General features: G+C 35.1%; 1 protein-coding gene across 3 annotated transcripts; it reads right to left on the bottom strand.

The window, feature by feature from the left end:
• Positions 1–403: 403 nt before the first annotated feature.
• On the bottom strand, positions 404–22,247 carry paxbp1 (PAX3 and PAX7 binding protein 1). 3 transcript variants are annotated; one of them, XR_012385936.1, is made up of 19 exons: positions 21,854–22,237; positions 20,337–20,456; positions 19,812–19,988; positions 18,837–19,058; positions 18,509–18,609; positions 18,124–18,344; positions 17,130–17,319; positions 15,283–15,406; positions 14,649–14,751; positions 11,000–11,115; positions 10,709–10,908; positions 6,940–7,090; positions 6,714–6,835; positions 5,238–5,314; positions 5,049–5,115; positions 4,367–4,513; positions 2,025–2,607; positions 1,650–1,929; positions 1,508–1,530 (listed from the first exon to the last, which is right to left on the bottom strand). XR_012385936.1 is itself a non-coding variant. In NM_001080183.2 (18 exon segments), coding segments are annotated over 18 exon segments (2,685 nt in total). In that variant the 5' UTR covers positions 22,128–22,247; the 3' UTR covers positions 404–967.
• Positions 22,248–24,012: the final 1,765 nt, after the last annotated feature.

Below are 24,012 nucleotides of genomic sequence, written 5' to 3'. Positions count from 1 at the left end.
CATAATCTTGCTTATTGTCAGCCACTTCATCACATATATGACTACACAATATTACGTTACATACAGAGTAGCCAAGGTAGAACTACAATTGCATCCTTAAAAGACGTCCGGAATGAAGCAGGTAATCTACTATGATGACTATCAAGACACACCCCCCCCCAACCCCCCCAAAAAAACTTCAGATATACGCAAATTACAGAGGTCACCCCATTGAGCTATGAAAATACTAAAATCTGTATTTATACGAAAGAATCACTTCCTTGCAGGTCCATATCACTACACCAAGTTACTACAGCCTACAACCATCGACCTCAGGCGTGCATTCATTTTTTATAATTCAACAGCCCATCATCAATAATTCCTTACCTTTTCAATCTCAGTTGTATAAAAAATAAGAAATCCTGAATGTCATTCACCCTTTATTTTTGCAAATAAAACATTTCAAGATCCAGGAAAAGGACAAACGAAAAAATAAGTACATTCGTTACAGTAGCACATGGTTTTGTTTGCCAGTATGTCATGTTCATTTGATTAAAGATGAGATTGGCACACGAGCAGGTCAAACACTGTTTTTTTTTTTTTTGGGCACATGACTGTGCATAAATAATATTTTGAACGTTGTTTACAATATGCTGCATGTAACCTGTTCTCAAAGAAATCCAGCTTTAGTGCAACCAGAACCAATGTGCGAATTGTAAAGTGGTCTTTTCTTGAAGAGAAAAGTTTAAAAAGATCCATTAAGACCCAGTTCTTAAAAAAAAAAAGTGAAGTAAAAAGCAGAGATGTCTCTTCAGGAAAGGGGGTAAAACTGTCCTAACACACTTCAAACCCAAATCAGTGGCAGTTTCACTGGATTTCAGGAATTACTGATCACTAAATTCCACCCACGTGTCAAAGGAAAACCCTTTCAGCCACAACTAAAATGTACATTATTCACAGTATTTACATGGTCCCATTGCTTTGCCTTTCATTTTTTCTCAAGAAGAGTCTTTATATCCTTGATGCCATGTTCAGACGCGACTGTGATCACATGGTCTAAAGCGTTGAGGCGTCCCAGAAGCCGAATCACCTCCTTTATGTGTTCCCTGTGAAGAGAAAGAAAAAGGTTTAATAATAGAAATGAAGGCTCGAAATGTAGATTGCATTGACTGTACCAAGTTTCTCTGGTTTCATTACGTGTGTTTGAGTAAAATGTTAATATTTGTCTTATTCTATTGACCTTATTCTAAAATGCGGAAGTGCGCCTGTTTTCGCGATTGTCATAGAACTTCCGATTCAGTCGCCTATGGGAGAAATGACTAGGAATAATAAACGGCAGAAAATGGTCAAACTACTTGCTCTACAAACAAATGTTTGCATGACTACACAGACCAAGTAGAATAATATAATAAAAAAATATCAAATTGCAACATCAAGCAGCGTTAACGAGCAGTTTTTAACGTCAAAAAATGAATGGAAGTGAATGTAACCGGAAGTTGCGAGACAAAAAGACTCAAATGGCAGTCATGTGGGCATCACACTGCCTTTTTTGTTGACAAGAAGAAAAAAAATGGTGCGCTTTTTACGTCCCAATGCAACAACTGAATCAGCAGCGTATTGTGCGTGAGTGTTGCTGTTGTTATAATTGTAATATTTAATAATATTGTGATTTCAAGATTTGTAAAGTCATACAGCTCTGAATAACTTGAAGTGACCACTAGTCTCTCTTCCATCTTTAAAAGTCTCTGAAGTCATCTTGACAACATAAACACTGCTGTCACCTCAACAAAAACCCTGCCTCTGCTTTCTTTTGATTGGAGAATAAAAAAAAAAAAAACACAACTGACGCAGCGTGTTTTTGTTGCCCAGAGTTGAATATTTTTCAACTGCAAGAGCACAGCGAGCAACGGCAAAAATGTGAGCCGCAACAGGTGGTTAAAATACGAGGCACTCAGGGCACATAACCGGCACGCAAAATGCTCACAGCCAGTAGTAAACTAATCAAGAGATGTGCCTCTCAACGCAAAAAGCGCTTTCTGATCAGCCTCTAACTGTTTTGAAGTATTGTATGATATCTATTATTTAATGACATGTCAGTGTCATTGACTATCTTCACAACAAAGATGATTCAGTATATAATAAACCCCCCCAAAATGTTTTTTTACATTGTCTTAAATATAAAAAAATTCCTAGATATACTTCTCTGGAAGTTTTTACTACTAAAAGAAGTCTTCTGCAAACATTAAGAGCAGGACAGTCCAATAAAACATATTTAACTCTTTTAAAGTATTTGTTTATTTTGCTGTCGTCAAATTAATAAATAGCTAAATTACTATGAACATATAAAAAAACAGTGCCTTTTTGTTATTTATGGATTTTATTCTAAATTTGGAAGAAATGTCATCGGTAGTTTACAGAACACTAATAACACTCTAATTTCTGTCATGTCTTTGTGTGGTTTCTCTTGCTTTACCTGACATTCCTCTTCTCCACATCTGATCCTGCCACACAGCTGCGGTACAGGCTGCTGGACAAGTGCTTCAAGAATCTGCAGAAGTTCTCCAGTGGAGGGAGCGTCTGCTGTCCTTTCAGACTGCTGAACCACTGAACAGGGAAACACTCCACCACCTGACGGCAGCAGTGAGACACATTCAGAGCTTCCAGAACACTAATCTGTGAGCACTACACTAGAGAGGACCATTCTGCCACAGGATTAAAACAACAATAAAAAGATAAATGTGACTTGTCATCAGTGTGCAAATTATACACTGATGAACAGGGGGTCAACTTTATCTGTAATGTTAGTTCTGACCTACCATATCCACTGATTGGCCATTTTAGACGTTACCGTAGGTCACAAACTATGCATCTAATTTGACTTTTAGCCTATGTAGAAACAAACACCTATTTTACAAGAACAAATATAAACGATGTCTACTGGTGCTGTCAATCTGCATGTTTCAGACTGAGAAATTAATTTTTTTTTTTCACGTAGATTTCCCCAGTTATGCATTCAGAATGGTATGAACCGTCATATGGGTGGTCAAATGTACATTTATACTGTACTATCTATCATTTTAATTATTAACATTATTATTTACAATACAGATCAGAGCATAATATTTCTCAGTAGTTTTCTTCTTCACAATTGTGAGTTCATCTCAGAAATCAGATTTTTTTTAATCAGATTCTTACATTATGATAAGAGGTGTTGCTTATGGCTACAATAAAAAGAATAAGATCAGAAAATCACAAGATGGCATCAATACTTGCAACTGTGAAGTTAGAATTCAGAGAATAATAGAACTGGGATGATAAACTGATTTTGTTATGCATCTCGATTGTCTCTGGAATCAATTCTGACCTTAGATCTTAACAGAAAATGCTGCTTTAGGCTAGTTTTTACCCACATACTCAAATGCTCATGAAAAAGAGTGTTTGTGTATTCATATTGTATTTAAAGTCATGCACAGTGGTCGCTTGCACTTGCACCTCAGCTTTTTATGCCTCATGATTAATGTAAACACAGCTCTATATGAACAATCCTGTAATTGTAAATTGTAAAGATTTATTTTATGTTCAATTTGTATGTGTTAAGAATTGGAAGTAAGCAGAGTACATCTGTTTGGCTAAGCTAAGCTTGGAATCGATTCAAGAGAGAATCACAATATGTTATATCAAAACAGAATCATTTTCCAATTCCCAATGCATCAACTTATCGTGCTAGCCTGAGACAATAACATCAGATTTGGGGGAAAAAAACAACAAGTCAAAAAATCTGTATCAGAAGGAAAAATTGGTTAAAACTCATAATTGTGAGAAAAGAAAAAGAAATGCAAGAAATGGAAAATTGTGAAGAAACAGAGAGAACTGTAAAAAACTTAATTGAGTTAATTCTCAGAACCACAAGTAGTAAACAGACAGACAGACAGACAGACAGACAGACAGACAGACAGACAGACAGACAGACAGACAGACAGACAGACAGACAGACAGACAGACAGACAGACAGACAGACAGACAGACAGACAGATAGATAGATAGATAGATAGATAGATAGATAGATAGATAGATAGATAGATAGATAGATAGATAGATAGATAGATAGATAAGCAGACAAATTAAGAACTATGGAAAATAAAAATCAGATTTACAAAAATAAATAAATCATGCAATTCTGATTAGTCTCAGTTTAGGTCACAAAATTTTTTGTTCATGTCTCCATTTTCATCCCAAAAATGTCTAATTTGTGAAATATCAACTCAGAATTGTGAGGGAGTTTGAATTGTAAGAAAAACAGTTTATTCTTCTTATATATATTTAACATCCCATGGCAGAATTAAAACAGGAGGGCTTTAATATGTAAAAGCTCATAGAAGATTCCTACCCGGCGGCATTTCTCCACATGCTCCTCGCTGGCATCAGTGGTCTGCAGGGCTGAGAGGATGTAGCGGTTCAGTGTGCTGTCAATGGCCAGATCTTTCAGCACAGACAGAGACAGGATCCCATCCCACATTAAGATATTCCCAAGAAACTAGACACACAAAAACAGAATCCGCATAAAAATGATTGGATATTAAAAGTTTAAGTCTGCATGAATCGGACGTTGCGACCATTTTCCCCCCTCATATTGTGATGCAGTTACTAGACAAACAGTGGGCGTGGCTAGTTTTTATAACTGCGAACTGATTGGATGAGGTAAGGTAGGCATTTCAATTCCGAAAGATCAGGAAAAGGGCTGTTACAAACTAACAGACACCTCCTCCTCACCATTTCGGTTGGTTGTCATAGCACTGACAGGTGAAGGTGCGTGGTTAAGTATGTTAGTCACGCCCAATACCTCAGACAGACATGATCTGGCAAATTAACTGCAAACATACAGGAAGTGCATTATCAGATTTGAATTACATTACAAGCAAACTTTTTTCCCCCTAAATGACATGCACAGATTAACTGTTCACCACAAAACTAGCACTGCAAGCTAACAAAATCAATATGTTAGTTTTGATTTCATTTGTTCTTAAAATGAAAATGAATGAAGTGATTCAGACGACAACAAAAAGTCTTACCTTCACACAAGACCAAAACTGCCTCTGGGAGAAAAGGTAAGCACCAGAGTTTTTGTTCTCCATAACGCTGCCAAAAGAGAAAACAAAGAGTCACACAGGTTTACATGCAAAACGTGTGGGCTCAAAATTGGAAACTAGAATATAAACAAAACAGAGACGCAGCAGAAGTGATTGGGAGTTCACGCTCACTTTTTTGGAAACAGAGGCAGGAAAATGTCATCATCAAGAGTCCGTCGAATTCGCATGATCACGGTCCTTAGCAGCTCCTAAAAAACAAAAACAAGTTATTAAGATACACATGCATACAGATTTACATTCAATTCTCTTTTAAATTAATACTCTCTATTATATAAAAGTTATCTGTTGAAATCTGGTTTCTTTTTTACATTAGATTACTAGAGTACAAAAACAATTTGGAACTATAATGATTAAAGTAAGTAATTAAGTAATAGACTGTGTTGTATTTACATTGCAATGAAATATGTATTTAAATACATATTAAAACTTTTTTTATGTTGCTCAATACAGCTTTGCACTCATATTCAACACTTCAGTTTGAAAAATAGGCCAAAAATATGCCATCTGAGCAGCTTATATTAATAATTACCACAAAAAATTAAGATAAAATCTATAAATAAATTAGATTTTTATCGTAACATTTTAGCAAATAACTTTAATTAAATGCATATAGATATCAGTCGTGACCTAATATTGCTCCCAATATTGTTTCTTATTTAAACGTTTAATATTACAATAAAAGCTCTGTAGTTTTTATTGCGGGGAGCAAAATATAATGCAATGTAATACAATGAGAGATGAACAAATAAATTTTTATCAAAAGCTTAACATATTATATTTGTACTATCATTTTAACAACATATAATGAATGAATAATCAAGTGAGCCTAAATTGCTTGAGTGCAACTAATCAGTATAAAAACATTACCAGCTCCTACATGTTAATGTATTATTTAGACCAGTGGTCACCAAACTTGTTCCTGGAGGGCCGGTGTCCAGCAGATTTTAGCTCCAACCCTAATCAAACACACCTGAACAAGCTAATCAAGGTCTTACTAGGTGTACTTGAAACATGCAGGCAGGTGTGTTGAGGCAAGATGGAGCTAAACCCTGCAGGGACACTGGCCCTCCAGAACCAGGATTGGTGACCCCTGATTAAGACTATAAAAAAAGTCACATGAACTTGGAAGGAGATATTTTTAGAATAATTCCTAAAAAAAAAAACTACCTATCAGATGACAGAAGACAAAAAATATGATAATTAAATTCTATAGTATGCTATTGACCTTACTCTTCATGTATGAGCGGGCACAGCCATTGAAATCTTTTTGGCTTAACACTTCCAGCCTCATTAATTTGCATTGATTTTTAGTCATTAATAACAGCTTGTTACGCTGCTTCACGTTGCAAACTGATATTTTCCTATTATATTATTCTCCTTTTTATATATAGTCATAAACACACTTGTTTGTAGAGCAAGTAGTTTGATTGTTTTCAGCCGTTTATTATTCCTAGTCATTTCTCCTATAGGCAACTGAATCGTAAGTTCTAAAACAAATTGCAAAAAATAGCACACTTGCGCATTGAAAAATAAGGATTAGATTAAAATCAAGTCTTCAAAGCACTGCAGTCTCATCCGTTCACTGACTTGTGTGTTGCGGTTTTCGCCGTGCAGGACAGTGGGATAGTCTTTCACTAGCCTCTTCATGAACGCCACAAGTCTGTATGTCTGGCTGTTGGACAGTGGATCCCAGATCTGATCCGTTAGCACTAAGGAGACACACAAAACATCCTTTAAAGGGAGCTATTAAGGTGTTGTTGTGAGTTGAAAAACATCAACAACTATACAAATGAAGGAAGATTGATAGGCTAACCTGCTAGTTTAGGAAGCAGCACTCTTTCTACAATAGCAGGAAGCAGGTTGTTATCCACGTCTTCCTCTTTCTTTAGAGCACTTTGCTCCCCACAGCCATAGAAGAGCAGAGACTCAAACCACAGCATGTACTCAAAGTTGGAGCACTCCACCTGCATAGACACACAAATGACATTTATAAAAATTGAATGTATAAACTAAACAATAAATAAAATAACTAGCCACCCATCTAAACTGCAGGACTGCGCAAAACGTGATTAAGCAAAGCGGCGACTGTCATGTACATCTTATCAGTGACGTATGGTTCTGTGATCAGTAGCAGAAACTACAAATACCCATGTAGACCCTGGAAATCCCCAAAATTACTGAATAAACAGAAGATTGAATTATTTTCAATTATTTAGTGTGACTATAAAACACATGACTATGGAATCATCTCACAGATGGATTTATTTTAAGCACTGGAATTAAAGGGATAGTTCACCCAAAAATTTTAAATCATTTACTAACGATTCACTTGTTAAACAAAACCTGTCTGATTTTTTTTATTCTGTCGAATACAAAAACAAAAAACAAAGAAATTTTGATGAAAGCTGGAAACTGGTACCATTGACTACTACATTTGTTTTTGCTACTTCAGAGGTCAATGGTTTTAGGTTTTCAGCTCTCTTCAAAACTGTTGCTTTTGTTTTTAACATATTTTTTTTTTATAAAGGTTTGGAACAATTTGAGGGTGAGTGCATTTTTGTTTGTGAACTGTCAATCTAAGTTAATTGAGTTTCGAAGAAAAAGTTAGTTAAGTATGGTATTCGTACATCTCAAATATATCAGATTTAGAAATGCACTTAAATTAGAATTTAATTTGTTTTTTTTTTTATTTAAAAGAGATTTGTTGTTTAAAAGAATTTTTGTTTAAAGACTGCCTATGAAACATGACTGCATATGCATACAAAAGCTTTGCAAAGAATCAGCAGAGTACAGATATAACCATATATATATATATTAGCGCTGTCAAAATTAACGCGTTAACGCATGCGATTAATTTGAAATTTAATTAACGCATTAAAAAAAATTAACGCAATTAACGCATTTTTCTTTTTTTCCTGTTGTGGCCAGGGGCAGACCCGGCAGTTTCCCGCTGTTTCGACGTACTTTTAGGGCCGGGCTGATCATCTGCTTATGATCTGATCGGCCCATAAAACACTTAGCAGACTTTCATGTCTTTTTGCCTGAGTGATTGACGGTGCTGCGAGCTGTCACGCTCTGAAAGTGAGATGTTTCTTTTCCGGACAAAGCAGCCGTGTGACATAATCTGCAGCCCATTGGTTCTTTTCTTTATTGACATTGGGCTGACCCAATCACAAACTACCATGTTGGGCTCTGTGTAACGTTGGTGTGTATTCGTCAAAATAGGAGAGAGTCCCGCCTGTTTCTTACGCGCCGGTCCGCGCAGCGGGAGAGCAGGCTTTTGCGTCTGTCTGCACTCTGCAGCGGGGCACAGATCAACATACTCCTGTCTATTCTATCTAGTTACCTATCTGTCCATATAAATATACTTTTTAAACTTTTAATCTGCACCACGGCCGCGGCAAATTCCTATGCTGTTTCCTTAACCTGTAAGTCTTTATTTTACAAATTATAAAGATTATCTGCTTCTTACGATCTATGAGGGGTCATTCATGTATTTTAAGATGCACTCGTTCAGAAGACAAGCGCATGAGATATCATGACATTGTGTTTTTGATCGTCAGCATGATGTAGGCTTATAGTGACAATAATATTTAAACAATATAGATATTATAATTATATTTATACATGATCAAACTAGTGTGCTTAAGCAACTTTTTTTTTTACATTTAGTTTTGTAGTTCTACCCAAACAAATATTTGTTGCATTTTTTAATTGTTTAGGTTCATTTGATTGACAATGTAAAAGCTGTTAGCTACGTTTGATGTTTCATTGTTGAGTTAAACATTTTTTTAGGGTCTCTGACACATTGCTTTTATTATTTATCTTTATTTTATTAATCAACATTAACTGTGTGCGTTAGTAGGCAGTTTTTGTTATGTTCATTATTTATTAGGCTCCCTTAAAACACACAGGCACCCACATTTCAGTGTGGATTATAATTTTATTTTAATAATAAATAAATAAAAAAAGTAGTTTTTTTAATTTGACAACTCTCTTTATTTCCTATATATGGCTTTTGTGCTTTTATAGAATGGGAGTTGGTAAACCTATTCAAGGGCATGCACAGATTTTCTATACTTTATTATTATTATTATAATTTTCCATATCTGTAATTCCTGTATTTTGGCATTTTTTTTGCAGTCCACTTAGAATCCAACATGGAAATCAATGTTTTCTTTATTGGCATTGATTGTTTTGAAATTAAAATGGCTTTAACATGCCTGTGTTTTTATTTCTGTAATAAATATAACTGTCAAGCCAGGATCTTGATGGTTTATTGTGGGTATGTTGTTTACATGAAGAAATCTGTGTTACAAGTTAAACAAAAATTCAAATAATGAATTATATTTTGAATTTAAATAGTATTTGTCTTGCGTTTACATTAATTTTACACTCGAATAGCCAAAATTACAAGTTTCAGTTTTTTAAATAAGATTAATCGCGATTAATTTTTTTTAAAAAATGTGATTAATTAGTTAATTTTTTTTAATCGATTGACAGCACTAATATATATATATATATATATATATATATATATATATATATATATATGTGTGTGTGTGTGTGTGTGTGTGTGTGTGTGTGTGTGTGTGTGTGTGTGTATGTATGTATATATATATATATATATATATATATATATATATATATATATATATATATATATATATATATATATATATATATATATATATATATATATATATATATATAAAATGTTTGGTAACCCTTTAGTTTAGGTCACAATTGAGGCTATTAACTATTGGCTTATTATGCTTATTATCAAATTATTAACTGTTTATTAGTAGTTATAAAAAATTATCTTATTCTGCATCCCTAATCCTACCCAAAACCTAAACGCAACTTCAACCCTGAAAACTTTTAAGAAACAGCTATTTAGTATTAGGCCAGTAGTGTTAGTTAATAGTGAATGACCTAAATAAAATTGTTATCGCATCTTTCTGTAATGTTACAAATTTATTTTTATTGATCACTATATTTTATTGTACAATTCACCGTATCAACAAACCATTAACTAAAACTTTTAGCTCAATGAACTACTTATTAGCTGCTTATAATTAGCTATTAGCTGCTACTAATTGCTTATTAAAAAGTTATTAAGGTAGTAGTTGAGTTTGGGTAGGATTAGGGATTTAAAATAAGATCATAATTTATAAGTGCAAACAAACTAATAAGTTAATATTGTAATAATAGGCAGGTAATAAGCCAGTAGAAAATTATGTGAACTAATACTTACACTAAATTGTTACCCTTTTATTAGGTTGCCTCTAGATAGTGCTGGGTCAGGGGTGGCCAACCTTGTTCCTGGAGAGCCACCTTCCTGCAGATTTCAGTTGCTACTCGTACCAAACACACCTGAACCAATTAATTAGGACCTGAACACCACGTGATAATTACAGGTAGGTGTGTTTGATATGGGTTGCAACTGAAATCTGCAGGAAGGTGGCTCTCCAGGAAAAGGGTTGGCCACCCCTGTGCTAGGTGATACACAAAATAGTCACTGACAGATATAAACACTGACAAAATATAACACAAAGCAGATAAAAAAATGCTTTGCTTGCCTCCAGTGGGGACCACGAGATAAGCTGCAGCCGAATAAGAGGGTTGAAGAGTTTAGGCAGACACAATCCAATGTAGGCGTCTCTGTAGCAGCTGTAATACAGCTTTCTCCAGGTCTCAAAGTGAGATTTGATATTGTCCAGAGAATGGAAATCCTCCACCACATCCTCAAACACCTTCTTTGACTCTTTTAAGATGCGCTCTGAAAATCCAGTAAAGAAAAAGTTAATAAATAAAAAGCTGACAGTAATCAGAGGAGCTGATCTTGCATTGGTGAGTGTTTGGCTGGTCACCTCTCTCTGAGTCGAAGCTGGTAATGTCAGTGGACGTCTCTTCATCGTCACTAGACAGTCCTTCCTTATGCTCTGCTCTCTTGTCGTTCTGCTCACGAGCTTGTCTGCGACGAGTTCTATGTGGAAGCATCAAAACAACCTTCACAAATTGTAATACATCACACAAACTCTGCCAAACTTCACACAAAAGTAGATACAGACTATAGAACTTTTTTTTTTACTTAATTGTTTCTTTGGAACTTATTATTGGTAAGAGTAAACACATTGTAAAAATAATAATTAAATTATAATAACTAATAAAACTAAGATAAATGATGACAGAAGAGATAATAATTTTTGTAGCAGATTTTTGGTTAATTTTAGTTTTCTTTCTAGTTTGAATTAAATTTTTATTGGTATAGGCCTTTAACGTCTGGCAAATTGACCACCAATAAAAAGTCTTTAAGCTAATTGGCTACATTTACGTTCTTGTGGAATGTTGATTAATGTACACTGTTGTGAAAAATTTAAAATAACAAATAAAATGGGGAAGTAATTACAAAGTTTAGAAAAACTTAAATACGTAGCTTAAAACAAGTAGTAACACATTGCAACAATTAGGCTTGGATATCGTTTAGGTTATTTCAATACCGATGTCAAATCAATACTTTTAAAATGGTGCCAAATACTACCTGAAGATACTTTTGAGCCACAAAATTATTTGACAAAAAAATTTTTATTCGTTATTCATTTTCAGTGGGTAGCACGTTCACCTCCCAGCAATTCATTCAATTGGGGCGACCCCAGATTAATAAAGGGACTAAGCCGAAAAGAAAATGAATAAATAAATCAATTATATTTTATATATTTCAATTGTTTTAATACATTTCTTTTGATCAGTTGTTTGTTAGCATGAATTTAAGATTTGCATTATGCAATTAACATTACATTACTTAGAACTAACCTGTGGAAAGACAATAAAATCAGTGAACTCCTTTTTTCTAAGGTTGGGGCTTGTGACTACATTTACATGGATATCAGTAATCTAATGATTTGCCTTATCTGAATAAGACAATATGATTAAGATGTTTATATGAATTGCTTTTTGAATGTTCCTTTCATGATCCTACTTTACATGTTATAGTACGTAGTTCATTGCATCACCACGCTATCCATGTTTCCGCCGGACTTTCATGTCATTTTAATTCTTCCGACTTTGACTGCAGTTCGGCAGTTTCACTTTCATTCAGGAACATTTTATCCAAAACTGATGTATTGAATGAAAATATGAAGTAAAGACTGTTGAAAGAGTGTTGTTTTAATTGAATTTGATACTGCACGCCGAATAGAAAAAAAAAAACCTTCGCATTTCATGACGCAAGTGTCTGCCATTTTTTAAAATAATCAAAAATCGCTGTTTACATGATAAGACTATTAATCAGAGTATTGCCTTAATCATATTAAAATCAGAGTATCGCTGTCCATGTAAACGTAGTTACTGAATGTGCCAGATGATGTTGCAAGCTGTCAGTGCATTCCACTGCTGATAAGTTGATTCCATGTGCCCTCAAACGTTTCATTAGGTTTGACGTTTCCCTCTTACACAAAACTATTGTAAAGCATCTGCTGCATGTAGGCGTGTCAGAATCCTTGCTTGTAAAATAGTCATACTTTAGAATGCTTAGTTTAAGCAAATTTAATGAACGCGATTAAGGGTGTTGATGAATCTGAAGGCAGTCGCTCTCCGGATGCACCATACTGTATGCATTGACTTCTACAGTATATCTGAGCAACAAGAACAAACACCTAACATTGCCGAAGGTGTCCGCATCCCTTAAAGTTGTTTGAAATGTTTAGAGGTGGTGTGACACAACGAGTACCTATGAGTGCCTTTGATATACTCATTGATGCTACTGTGTTTTTGTTTCAGCACCAGTGGCACCGAAATTATGCACCGAAATTCATATGCTGATTTGGTTCGGTGCAAACTGGACCCAACCCAAGTCTGTATTAAAGGGGTGGTCCAGAATGTTATTTTTAAGGCTTGGTTGTGTTAATAAGATGCAAAGCAATGTGTGCTCATGTTTAACTTGAAGGAAATCGTGTTATTTTTTCATAAATCTCACTTTGATTATACACAGCTACTCAGCTAACATGAAAACGACTGTCATATTTCCTAGTTCCTCTAAAAGGCCCACCCTCAAGTGACTCTGATTGGTCATCATCATAATATGCTGTGATACGCCGATCGGCTTCACGTCACGCCCTGACAAGCACGCGCGTTTTGTGTAAACAGTCAGTCAGTCAACACGTGTCTGTAACGAGTGAAAATGGGATGCGGCTCCTTTAACTGTTTCTGTGCCTTTTAGTGTGTTTATGCGTGTATACGATGAAGCATCTGTAACACGAGAAGCGCATGTGCGCGGGAGAGATTTTTATTGTTCTTTTTCTCTCATGCTCGGATTAAGTTATTTTCTGTGGTGACAGAATAAAGCACAAGATGTGAGATGAGACCTTTGTGAGCCTGGATTGATTTGTTTTTGATGTTACACTCCAGTTGGGAAATCATTGCTGTATTTTTTTTTTAAATCAACGCGTTACAGGACGTCTTTCATGCATATGCGGAATATGCCTGTGTAAGTAACATGAATCGTTCACATATCTTTTGCGACTTTATTGTCCGAGTTGTAAAACGCATAGCATAGCTGCCTATAGAGAGAAACTCTGCCGTCTCACACAGAGAGACGCAGGTGCTGGCCAAGAGTGCGTGTATGTGTATGTGTGTGTGTGCCCGTTTACAGCCGTTTGATAAATATGGATTTGTAACGTTAGCTAAGTCGTTAGCGGTTACCATAATTTCCCGTTGTTTACATCTTTGCTACAACACACCGTTAAAGTTAGACACTGTACATGTCATGATCAATTTTAACAAATAAAAACACTTACAGGTCATGACTCAGAGTTCACAGCGTCTCCTTGCTCCATCTTTGAGGAGATTTTAACTGAATCCAGCACTGAACTGGGAGAGATTCTGGAAGCTGTGTTTTGTCAAATCATGCTTGCTATGTATTTTATAGTTCTCTGGAACATAATTAATATTGAACTGTAAGCACTTCTGTGTTTGGGTCGTGTCATTTGGAAGCCCAACAACAGAAACAGAACAGCTCTGTGGAAACAGCAGGATGGCATTTCTCCCTCTGCAGTAACGTTACAGCGCCTCTGGCCACGGCCTTTACCTGCGCAGTGTGGGATGCGCAATAACGAACTTTTGTGATCTCACAGGGGGCGGAAGTATTTTTTGTAGTCCCCAAAATTCGTTAATTGTAGGCGTTGCTAAGCTAACTCTGTACAAATCAAGGTCTCCCTTTGCATTAAACTTTGAATATTTTACATTCAGAGATGCTGTTTATGTTCACACAGCTACATTACACATCAACTGAAGTTTAAAATATAATATCGTAGTGGACCACCCCTTTAATTAAAGCTAGCTTAAGTATTTACTAATGTGAACAAATACTGAACAATACGCTACAGCATTTATTTATCTTTATTAATGACAAAGTCAGTGTTGTTCATTGTTTGACTAATATTAAATTAGTAAATACTATTAAATTTAGTTTTAACACATTTTAAAAAGTCTATTACGTATTTCTTTTAGAGCTGTAATTACCGTCTGGCTTCTCTTTCAGCTATCCTCCTTTGCTTTGCGAGCTCCAGATAGGCAGTACGATCTCGGCCAAATGAGTCCAGGTTAGGGGCCATAACAGCCTTACCTGAAAAGGAAAGAACTGATATTAGCCTTCAGTAAAGCTAAATTCACCAGCCCAGTTACAACACTGACAACATGTGAGATTTATTGACCTACTCAAAACATCATGCTAAAGGTTTATGCATAAGTACACATATTTCAGTTAAAACGTAAGAAATGCAATTCCATGCACAGTGTTTAAGGTTTTTCCTCCACTTTCTGTTGTCATCAGAATCCATTTTTTTAAGTTTTGACACCATCGAACAGCTCAATTTTACAGAGATGAGATGGAAACTCTCCTCCAAATCACTTACCTGCTCAGCATTTTAGCAATGTTTCAGTGCAAACACTGATCAACAAAAAGCCAGTAAAAGCCACACGCTTTCATTTGTCTCAATCACACATACACAAACAAACACACACAGGACTATCTCTGTGTTTTACATTCATCTACAAATAATCATAACTGTGTAACAAAACAAAAGGAAGAAAACAAAAACAAAAAAAACTATGAGGCCATTCAAATAAAAAGTAAAAACCTTCAAGATGGACTGACTTGAAAGGCTGGAAAACTCCGACGATTCATCTTTAATATCATCCTGTCTTCTCTGGACGAGACGGGACGCCCGCTGTCGAAGTAACTGGTGCATGGCGGCCTCTAGCTCCAGAATGACAGGCACCTGAAAGATACGATGCTTTTTGTGACAGCTGAACCAAACACAAGGGGCCGGAGACCGAGACGAGGGACTCAGTGTGTTCTGCTGTGGCATGGAGGAGACAAATCCAAAACAGACTAAATATCAAAATAAATATCAAATGAGCCCCTTTGATCAAGTTGGTTTTCATTTGGGTGAATCCTTTAAGCTTTACCTTATGAGGCAAAAAAAACAAAAAAAAAAAAAAACCTATCAGTAGTTGGAGACTTCTGTGAAAGACTTCCGGTTAGCAATAACTTATCTACAGGCTAGTTAACAATAGCACTGAAATTATATTCCAAATTAGTTGTAAAAAGCATATGTAGAAGTGCAGCTGATTCTATTCACTTTTTCAGTGAACTTAAGTTGCTGTATTAAAAAAAAAAGAGTATATGTTTAAGAGCAAAAAGTATGTTTAAGAGAAAAAAAGTGTTTCAAAGTCTTTGAAAATAAGTGAATGAATGAATAATTTTTTTTTCAAATCAGAAAACTGCTGCACTCAATAGTTTTATAGACATGTATTACATATTAATGCAGATATTAGCACATCCTTGACATAAGCTGATATGCATTTGAATAATAGCTTAATGCTAAGAGCTTTGTGCAATATCTACAATTACACTATAATTCAAATAATAAAAAATAATGTCTGTATAGGGAGATATCCATATATTTTTATTTACAAGATATGAAAAAATCATGTTAAAATCACACAAACAAGAGTGCCTTTTTTCCACAGTAAAAAGTTAACATTAAGTGGTTTACATTTTAGACACGATGTTGACTTGTTTTGCCAATTAAAATGTATTAATCTGTTTTTGAACAAATATGAGTCACTGACTCTAAGATTCAAGCCTCCAAATCCATTAAAATACAATCCTTTGATTTCCCTCTAAATGAATCAACTGTTTTGAATGAATCATTTAAACGGTTCAGAGAATTAGAGATTTGATGGCATCTTCTAATGATTTGTGCATAATTTATTTATACATGACATGCCTAATACAATGCTTAAACACATCAGCAAAATTTTAAGGGCAGTAGAATCCACTTTTGATAAAGATTTACCATTTCTGCCTTTTATTACTTTTAATATACAAAAACAACACTTTAACTAGCTAGTTAATGGGTATACTGGAGGTCTCACACAAAAAGAAAGTATGAATGTGAACTTATGATTAATACATAGTATGATTATTAATGTGAAAATGTATTAGATAAAGCATTTAAAAATAAAAACACTAGTATTTAGTAATCTTCTCCATGCCCTAACAAAGACACCAAGATTTGTGCATCTTGGGCCTCTTTATAGCTGAAAGAAATGAGACAAAAACAGACAGCCAATCTCTTTCTGCATCAGCTGGGAAAAAAATGATGGAGGATTACACCATAATCCATGAACTGATGAAAACATGAGCCGCTGGACTGCTAAAAATGCAGAGGTTAATTAATAAACATCAAACACAAGATTTTTTCTGTAATGTGTGTATATATATATATCATGTAAATGCTTTCATGTTTACTTTTCTAATCATTTAAGATAAAATATATTTTGAAAATGTTTATTAACTGCAAAACGCTGACTCAAGCAACATCCTTTAAATATATAAAAAGAATAAACTACTAACAAATGCAGTGGGAAAATAAAAGAAACTAACAGAAAAACAACAAACAGCAGCAACGTAAAAGCAAATGCATTCATTCTTACCTTTTCACTCAAACACTCAAGCAAGTCTCCAACATACCCTCGCATTTCTTGCAAGAATCTATATTTGTCTGCGGCCTCTACAGAGGAGCCCTCCAGGACCCGGATGGCCTTTTTGGAGGCCTCCAGATCCTCCTGGATCTGCTGATAGCGCCGGGCATTGGTATTGTGCCCCTGACGCATGAAGCTCAGCCTGGTGCACAGGGGAGTCAGAGAAAGATTTCTTATTAGTCATGAGTTGTCACTAGGGTTGCACATGTCCTGACGAAGGCCGTTTTGTCTAAACAAAGCATTGGAACATGTTGTTTTTGGGCCATTTCAGATGTCCGAAATCATTATCTGATGAAGTGACATTTAATTCAGTTACCTTTTTGACTGTATTGGTGGTAATTTCATGCAAAAACTACAATACATAAACACTAATGCTGGATTAACAACACGGCTTCCTAATTTTCCATCAATACTGACCTAAATTCTTAAAACTCTTTTAGTCTGTGCTGCTTTCTGTTCACAAAATTTTCTTTGTTATACCTACCGTCCAATAATAGCAATAATACTCTGCTACTTTAAAATAAAACAGCTTTCAAATTTCATCTGCAACCAAACAGTTATTCAATATTTGGTTCAACAAGTCTCTTCTAATTAACGTAAATTTGGTCTACTATTTAATAGGCCGGCCAATAGTATTTACTGGTAAATGTTACACTTCTGCTGTACACGGAGCAACAACAAATGGTGAGATATCCAAAAGTGAACTAGGATCCACATGCAAGGAGATTTGCATCTTGTGAGCATCCTTAAATGATATAGTTTTCATAATTCAAATGGCAAGCTATCATCATGGCGCGTGCATCAAATTTATCAAGGAATTAAAATGGTAATTATAATAATAAGTCTTGGTACACGTTGGTAAAATCCTAGGAAATGCCAACTAGGAACTGGGGATTTTAAGGGGGGGTTACAGTGACCGCCGATGAGAAGGCAGTTTAGACCGTACCTGTCTTGGAGGCGTTTCTTTACCAGATCTGTGGTTATAGGGGTCAGATCACAAGAGGGAATGGGATAGGGAACTGACGGCTCTGCTTTCAGCGGTTTGCTATTGTCAACTCCTGCTACGGCAGTGGCGTAGTTAAACGGCATGGCGTAGGATGCACCATACGGCTGAGCATCATAACTGCCCTGGTAATACATGCTTGTATCTTCAGGCTGGGTTTGGACCTAAGTGAAGTGAATCATTAAAAGCATTAAATACTGTTCTTTGAAAATCAATCAATCAACAAAAATAAAAGCATACAAACAAAACATGTAAGCATTATCAATAAATAAATATGTCTATATTAAATATATTCATACACAGGTAGACAGACTGGTTTTTAGCATACCTGTGGGATGCTAATGCCCTTCCTGATCTGCTCCTGCTCCCAACGGCTCACCTCCTCATCCTGTCCATTATCTAGAGCTTCATCATCACTGCCTTCAATACCTAAAACCCAACACAGTCAAAATGAGCACGAAGGTCAGACCCTGGTTCCACACATGTCTTTTCCAGGATTTAGTTTCTTTGCACATTTCCTATTAATACTTTGGAATGACTCATTTAAAATAATGTGACATTAATTAGACAGTCGCTCTAAAGAGGGTGAATGGGGACTTCTAGAACTCTATATAAGGATTTCAGATTACTAGTTTTGAGCTAGTTCAATCACTGACCAATCTCCTCTGCTATTTTCTGCCTCTGACTCTTCGTGTTGACTCCACTGAAGACGATTCTCTTTTCATCTTCATCATCATCCATGTCTCCGTTTTCATCTTCGTGAACGAGACGTTTGTTTGTCGGATCATTCTCGACCAGTGGAGTGTCTCCGCCGAGCTCTCGAGCCATCTGACGACGTTTACGTGCAGCATGGATGAAGGCTGCATCAGGAATCTCACCTGTTGAAAGGTAGTGTAAACACAATATCTTATCAACTTTAAATTAATTATTTAGAAAAAAGCTAAACAAAACAATGTTTTCCAAACATTGTTAAAATACAAAGGTGTATAATCATAAACATAAACATTTCACTTTGAAAAAGCCTTTAGATTATATGAATAAAACTGTTAAGTGTGGTGTATGCACAATCCCAAATTAGACAAAGTTGTGGCAGTATGGAAAATGCAAATAACAAAGGCAGTGATTTCCAAAGTAGTGTGAACAAATAAAAGTACTTGGCTGGCCTGTCTGCATTCCTGACCTGTCTCCAATAGAGAATGTTGTGAAAAGGAATTGCAACATTACAAAATGGTAAATGCTTTAGTGTTCCAACTTTTTTTTTTTAAATGGATTGCAAGGACCAAAATTTGATTACATGTTTAGTTTTGAAAATAAAACAAAAAATCATGAACATGAACATGTATTGTTAAAATACAAGTCAAAGTAAATTTAGAAATCACTACTTTTTTATTTGCATTTTCTATACTGTCCCAACCTTTTCTGATTTGGGGATGTAAATGCTGCTGAAGTGAAGAAAAAAAAAACATTTTAAATAAAAAAAAAAACTCAATGAAAAGGCAAAAATTCAAAATTAACAGGTGCGCAAAGAAGGGTTTTAGCCTCTATCACTTTCTCATAAAAAGCCCAAATAGCCTTGTCATATTCACATTGGTCTTGTTATTTGTGCAACATTTTCAGATGGGAACTCTCACCTGGTCTGAGTAAGCTGAGGGCTGACAGATTTTCTTTAAAGGCTCCACCTGCAGACTTCTGATCACCCTCCTCCTCCTGATCCTCATTGCTGTCCACCTCCATTTCTTCTTCTCCTTGTTCACTGCTGGCTCTGCTGCCCTCTAAGGGCTCCTCTTTAATGGTCAGATTCTGACCACCTGCACCAAACAAGATAGTAAGTGATAATGCAGACCTTTTTGTTTAATTAGCTAGATCCAAGGAATTGTTTAGAGGAAAAAATAATATTTATAATGAGTAATTTAATAAAAATCAAATATAAAACATTAACATAAATAAGCAATAAAAACAAACTATAGTCTAACATAGTATAATAAAGCCGTCTCTGTCTGAAATTATATTTGTGTTTTTGAGTCTAACCAAAGTCTTGAAACAAAATGAGGGTGAATATAAAGACTTTATATTTTAAGGTTTTCCTTAATATTAAGACCAGTTTCTATAGCTATCAAAATGCATGAAAGAATGACAAAACAAAATATGTTTGGTACCAATACGAGTGCTTTGCTCCGGTACAGTCTTCTCCAAATCCTCCTTGTATTCTTTCTTGAGCTGCTTGACGATCTTCTTGCTGTGGTTGGACTTCTTCACACGGAAAACTTCTGCTTCATCTAATAGTGACAGATGCACAGTGGGAAAATAAGTGATGAATGAAGCCAGTTTTTTAAAAAATTTAGTTCTGAGACTCTTGACTCAAAGAATCTTCTCATAATTCAGTCATCACTAAGCTATGATGATGATGCACCACAAGAGAATGTTTCTGAAAGCTTAAATCTCACAAATTGTATTCATATATATATATATTTTTCATTTCATTTGTTGGGTGCAAAATCTAGTTTATTAGCTATGATTACAGAATCTCAAAAATCTTGGTACATATAAACTAAAGCTGCACAATATATTGTTTCAGCATAGATATCGCAATGTGCTCATCCGCAATAGTCACATCGAAAAAGATATCCAATCTGAATTATAGTTGAACAGGTGCAACAGAATTGCAAGTAATCACTGTATTTATGTGGAATTTATATGATTTATTCAAAAAAACATTTCTTGCAATTCTTGTCTTGTTTCTAGCCCAAATATCTACATTTTAAAGCAAAAACAAGATTATTTCACTCACCCCACAGGCAGATAATTTCCTTCAAACAAGCAAAAAACTCAAACAAGACAAAAAGTAAGAAAAGTTTTTTTTTTGTTCCATTTTGTTTATTCAATTACCCAAATACAGCTAGACTCCCCAGACAAACATCAAATATCCATTTTCTGAAACAATTAAAATAGCAGAAAAGTAGAATATCGCAATATCAGATTTTTCCAATATAATGATCCCTAATATAAACTCACAATCTTACTTTTATACTCATATTTCTTTTACTTCTTCCCTCAGAACTTTGACATTAAAACATCTATTAATTGTTATTGCATAAAGTCATGCAATTCTGAGAAAAAGGATCTAAATTGCAAGTTTATATTTCACAATTTGCCATCTATAAAACACAATTACGAGATTATTCCTCAAAATTCTAAACAAAAAAAAATTGTCAGAAGAGTTCATTTAGATACAAATGGCCAACAATTATGTTTTTTTATCAGTGTGGGAAACAAGCTTCCTTACCAAACATAAGAACAACATCTAACGTAAGCCAATTAATAATCTGGTACAGAGTACAATTTAGAAAATTATATCCATTAAAGATACTCCCATAATGTTTAATATTTAATAAATGTCTTGTCTTGTGACTTTTCACTGCAACTTTAACCAATCAATGGGAATATTCAAATTACAAGCGGAGTCCTAATTTACTATAACTAGCTTAACATAATACGCCAAAAACGTCAGCTTATGTTTTTCGGTTAGTGAGTGACTGAAACTTTAATAACACGAATCCAATCTAAAACACTGCAATAAATGACATAGTAAATAAACTACATCTACAGTAACTCGTGAATCATCGTTTAACGTTATGTGTATTGATGCATGTTTCGTGATGCAGGGCATGCGCACCTTCATCATCCTGGAAGCTCAGCAGACTTGCTTTCGGCTCCTCTCGGATCTCCTTCCTTTTTTTCTTCTCTTTAACGGCCTTGACAGCACCTGGCTGAAATCCGTTTCCGTGGTTGTTCAGCACGTTTGCTCCAGGAGCGGGGCCGCTGCCGGACTCACTCGGGTTCGCGGAGTCTTCAGCCCCGGGCCCACCGGACTGTTGCTGCTCCTCTTTTTCCTCATCCTCCGAGTCATTCCGCCGCCTGAAATTGCATCTCTTAGCTTTTTTAAACATGGTGATGAAGCGTCTAGAAGAGTATATTCAGACTGGTTTTTATATTTTTGCAGAGCGCCAGAGATAATAACAAGTCCACCATTTTGCCTTTGACGGAAACGCTTAAGTACTTCTATGTATGTTTAGATTTGCTGAACGCCAGCGGATACTCGCTGCTGCCATCTAGAGGTGAGACGCTGTCCCGAACAACTGCTTGTACCTATTTTTTTTTAAAGCAGCGACGCCCAAACTTTTTCTTATGAAGGGCCAAAAACCCAACATGATTGCACAAGTTGATCTTCACAGCAAGAAGTTAGCAGGTTCGAGCTGGGTCAGTTGGCATTTCTGTGTGGAGTTCTCCCCATGTTCAGATGGGTTTCCTCTGGGTGCTTGGTTTCCCCCACAAGTCCAAAAACTTGTTCTATAGGTGAATTTGGGGAAGCTAAATTGTCTGTAGTGTATGTGTGTGAATGAGAGTGTACGGGTGTTTCCCAGTGATGGGTTGCAGCTGGAAGTGCATTCGATGCGTAAAACATTGCCAGTTCATTCTGCTGTGGCGATCTCTGATTAATAAAGGGACTAAGCCGAAAAGAAAACAAATGAATGAATGAATATATATTTTTTACATTGTTTAATGAACTTATTACAGTAAAACAATCTTATTTATAACAGAATGGAGTTACACTAGTTTTTGCCTTAATTTGCTCGCTGATGAGCTCTGCAATAAAAGAAACAAAAAAGATTACGTCAAATTACAAATGACTCTCTGTCAAAGGCATTCCCCCTACTCTCTCCAAATCAAAGGTTACAATCAGCTAACTTTGGCCCATGTGGGCCCTACTTTGGGTATCTGTTTTAAAGAATATAACAGGAATGTAACATTTCACAGTCAAAATGCTGGTTGGTGATGGTGACGGTTATTTGAAAGAAAATTTTGATGTTTTTTTTTTTTTTCTCAGTTAGCATTAAAAAATATATTTTAGCTAAATATGTGGTCCTTGGTTTCCCAGAGATGGAAGGGCATCCGCTGCGTAAAAACTTGCTGGATAAGTTGGCAGTTCATTCCGCTGTGGCGACCCCGGATTAATAAAGGGACTAAGCCGACAAGAAAATGAACGAATGTGGTCCTTGGTGATTCCAAGGTAATGGAATTGGTAATTGGCCAATATATAATAAATATTGAATAATATATTCAATATTACTTGCAGTGAAGATTTATTTCAATAATGTTTATGGTTGTGTATATATATATATATATATATATATATATATATATATATATAAAAGCATTAACCTACATTTTTATTCTAGTCATAATTGTATATTTGTAAGCTTTTTTTTTTTTTTTTTGAGTATGCCAGAATATCACAAACTGTTGAAAGATAAATGTTTGTCACATTTTCTTCTGTAATTAGACTTTTGGTTTTACATTTTTTTTAACACATAATAATATAAATAAAATAAATATATTTATGAATATAATTTTAATATTTTGACCTTTAATGTATTTTATGTAGCTATGCACACGTTTGTTTCTTGAATTTGTTCTTTGGTAAAAAAAAAAAAAAATTATAGTAATATAGGGGCTTTAAAAGTTTCTCAAAATGCATAACAACAAAGCTAAAAGATACACACAAAACATGAATAAAACAAAAGAGATAGAAACATAAAAAGAGAGAAAACCAAGTCAAGATAATAAAAGACAAATTAATATAGCTCAAATTATACATAACAACTATAATCACTAACAGTTTTTAAATTATCACTTAAAACATACTTGTGATATGTTTTAAATGATAGTTTAAAAACTCTGAGTGATTCTGCAGGCTTGACCAACTGAAACAGTTAAGCAGAACTATCCACACTTATGATTGAGGGCTTTGATTTTCGCATCTAATGCTGTAAA

This window comes from Danio rerio, chromosome 10 (genome assembly GCF_049306965.1).
Source record: "Danio rerio strain Tuebingen ecotype United States chromosome 10, GRCz12tu, whole genome shotgun sequence".
In the NCBI taxonomy this organism is placed as follows: Eukaryota; Metazoa; Chordata; class Actinopteri; order Cypriniformes; family Danionidae; genus Danio; species Danio rerio.
Note: the sequence above shows the minus strand (reverse complement) of the source record. Positions and strands in the feature narration are given on the sequence as shown.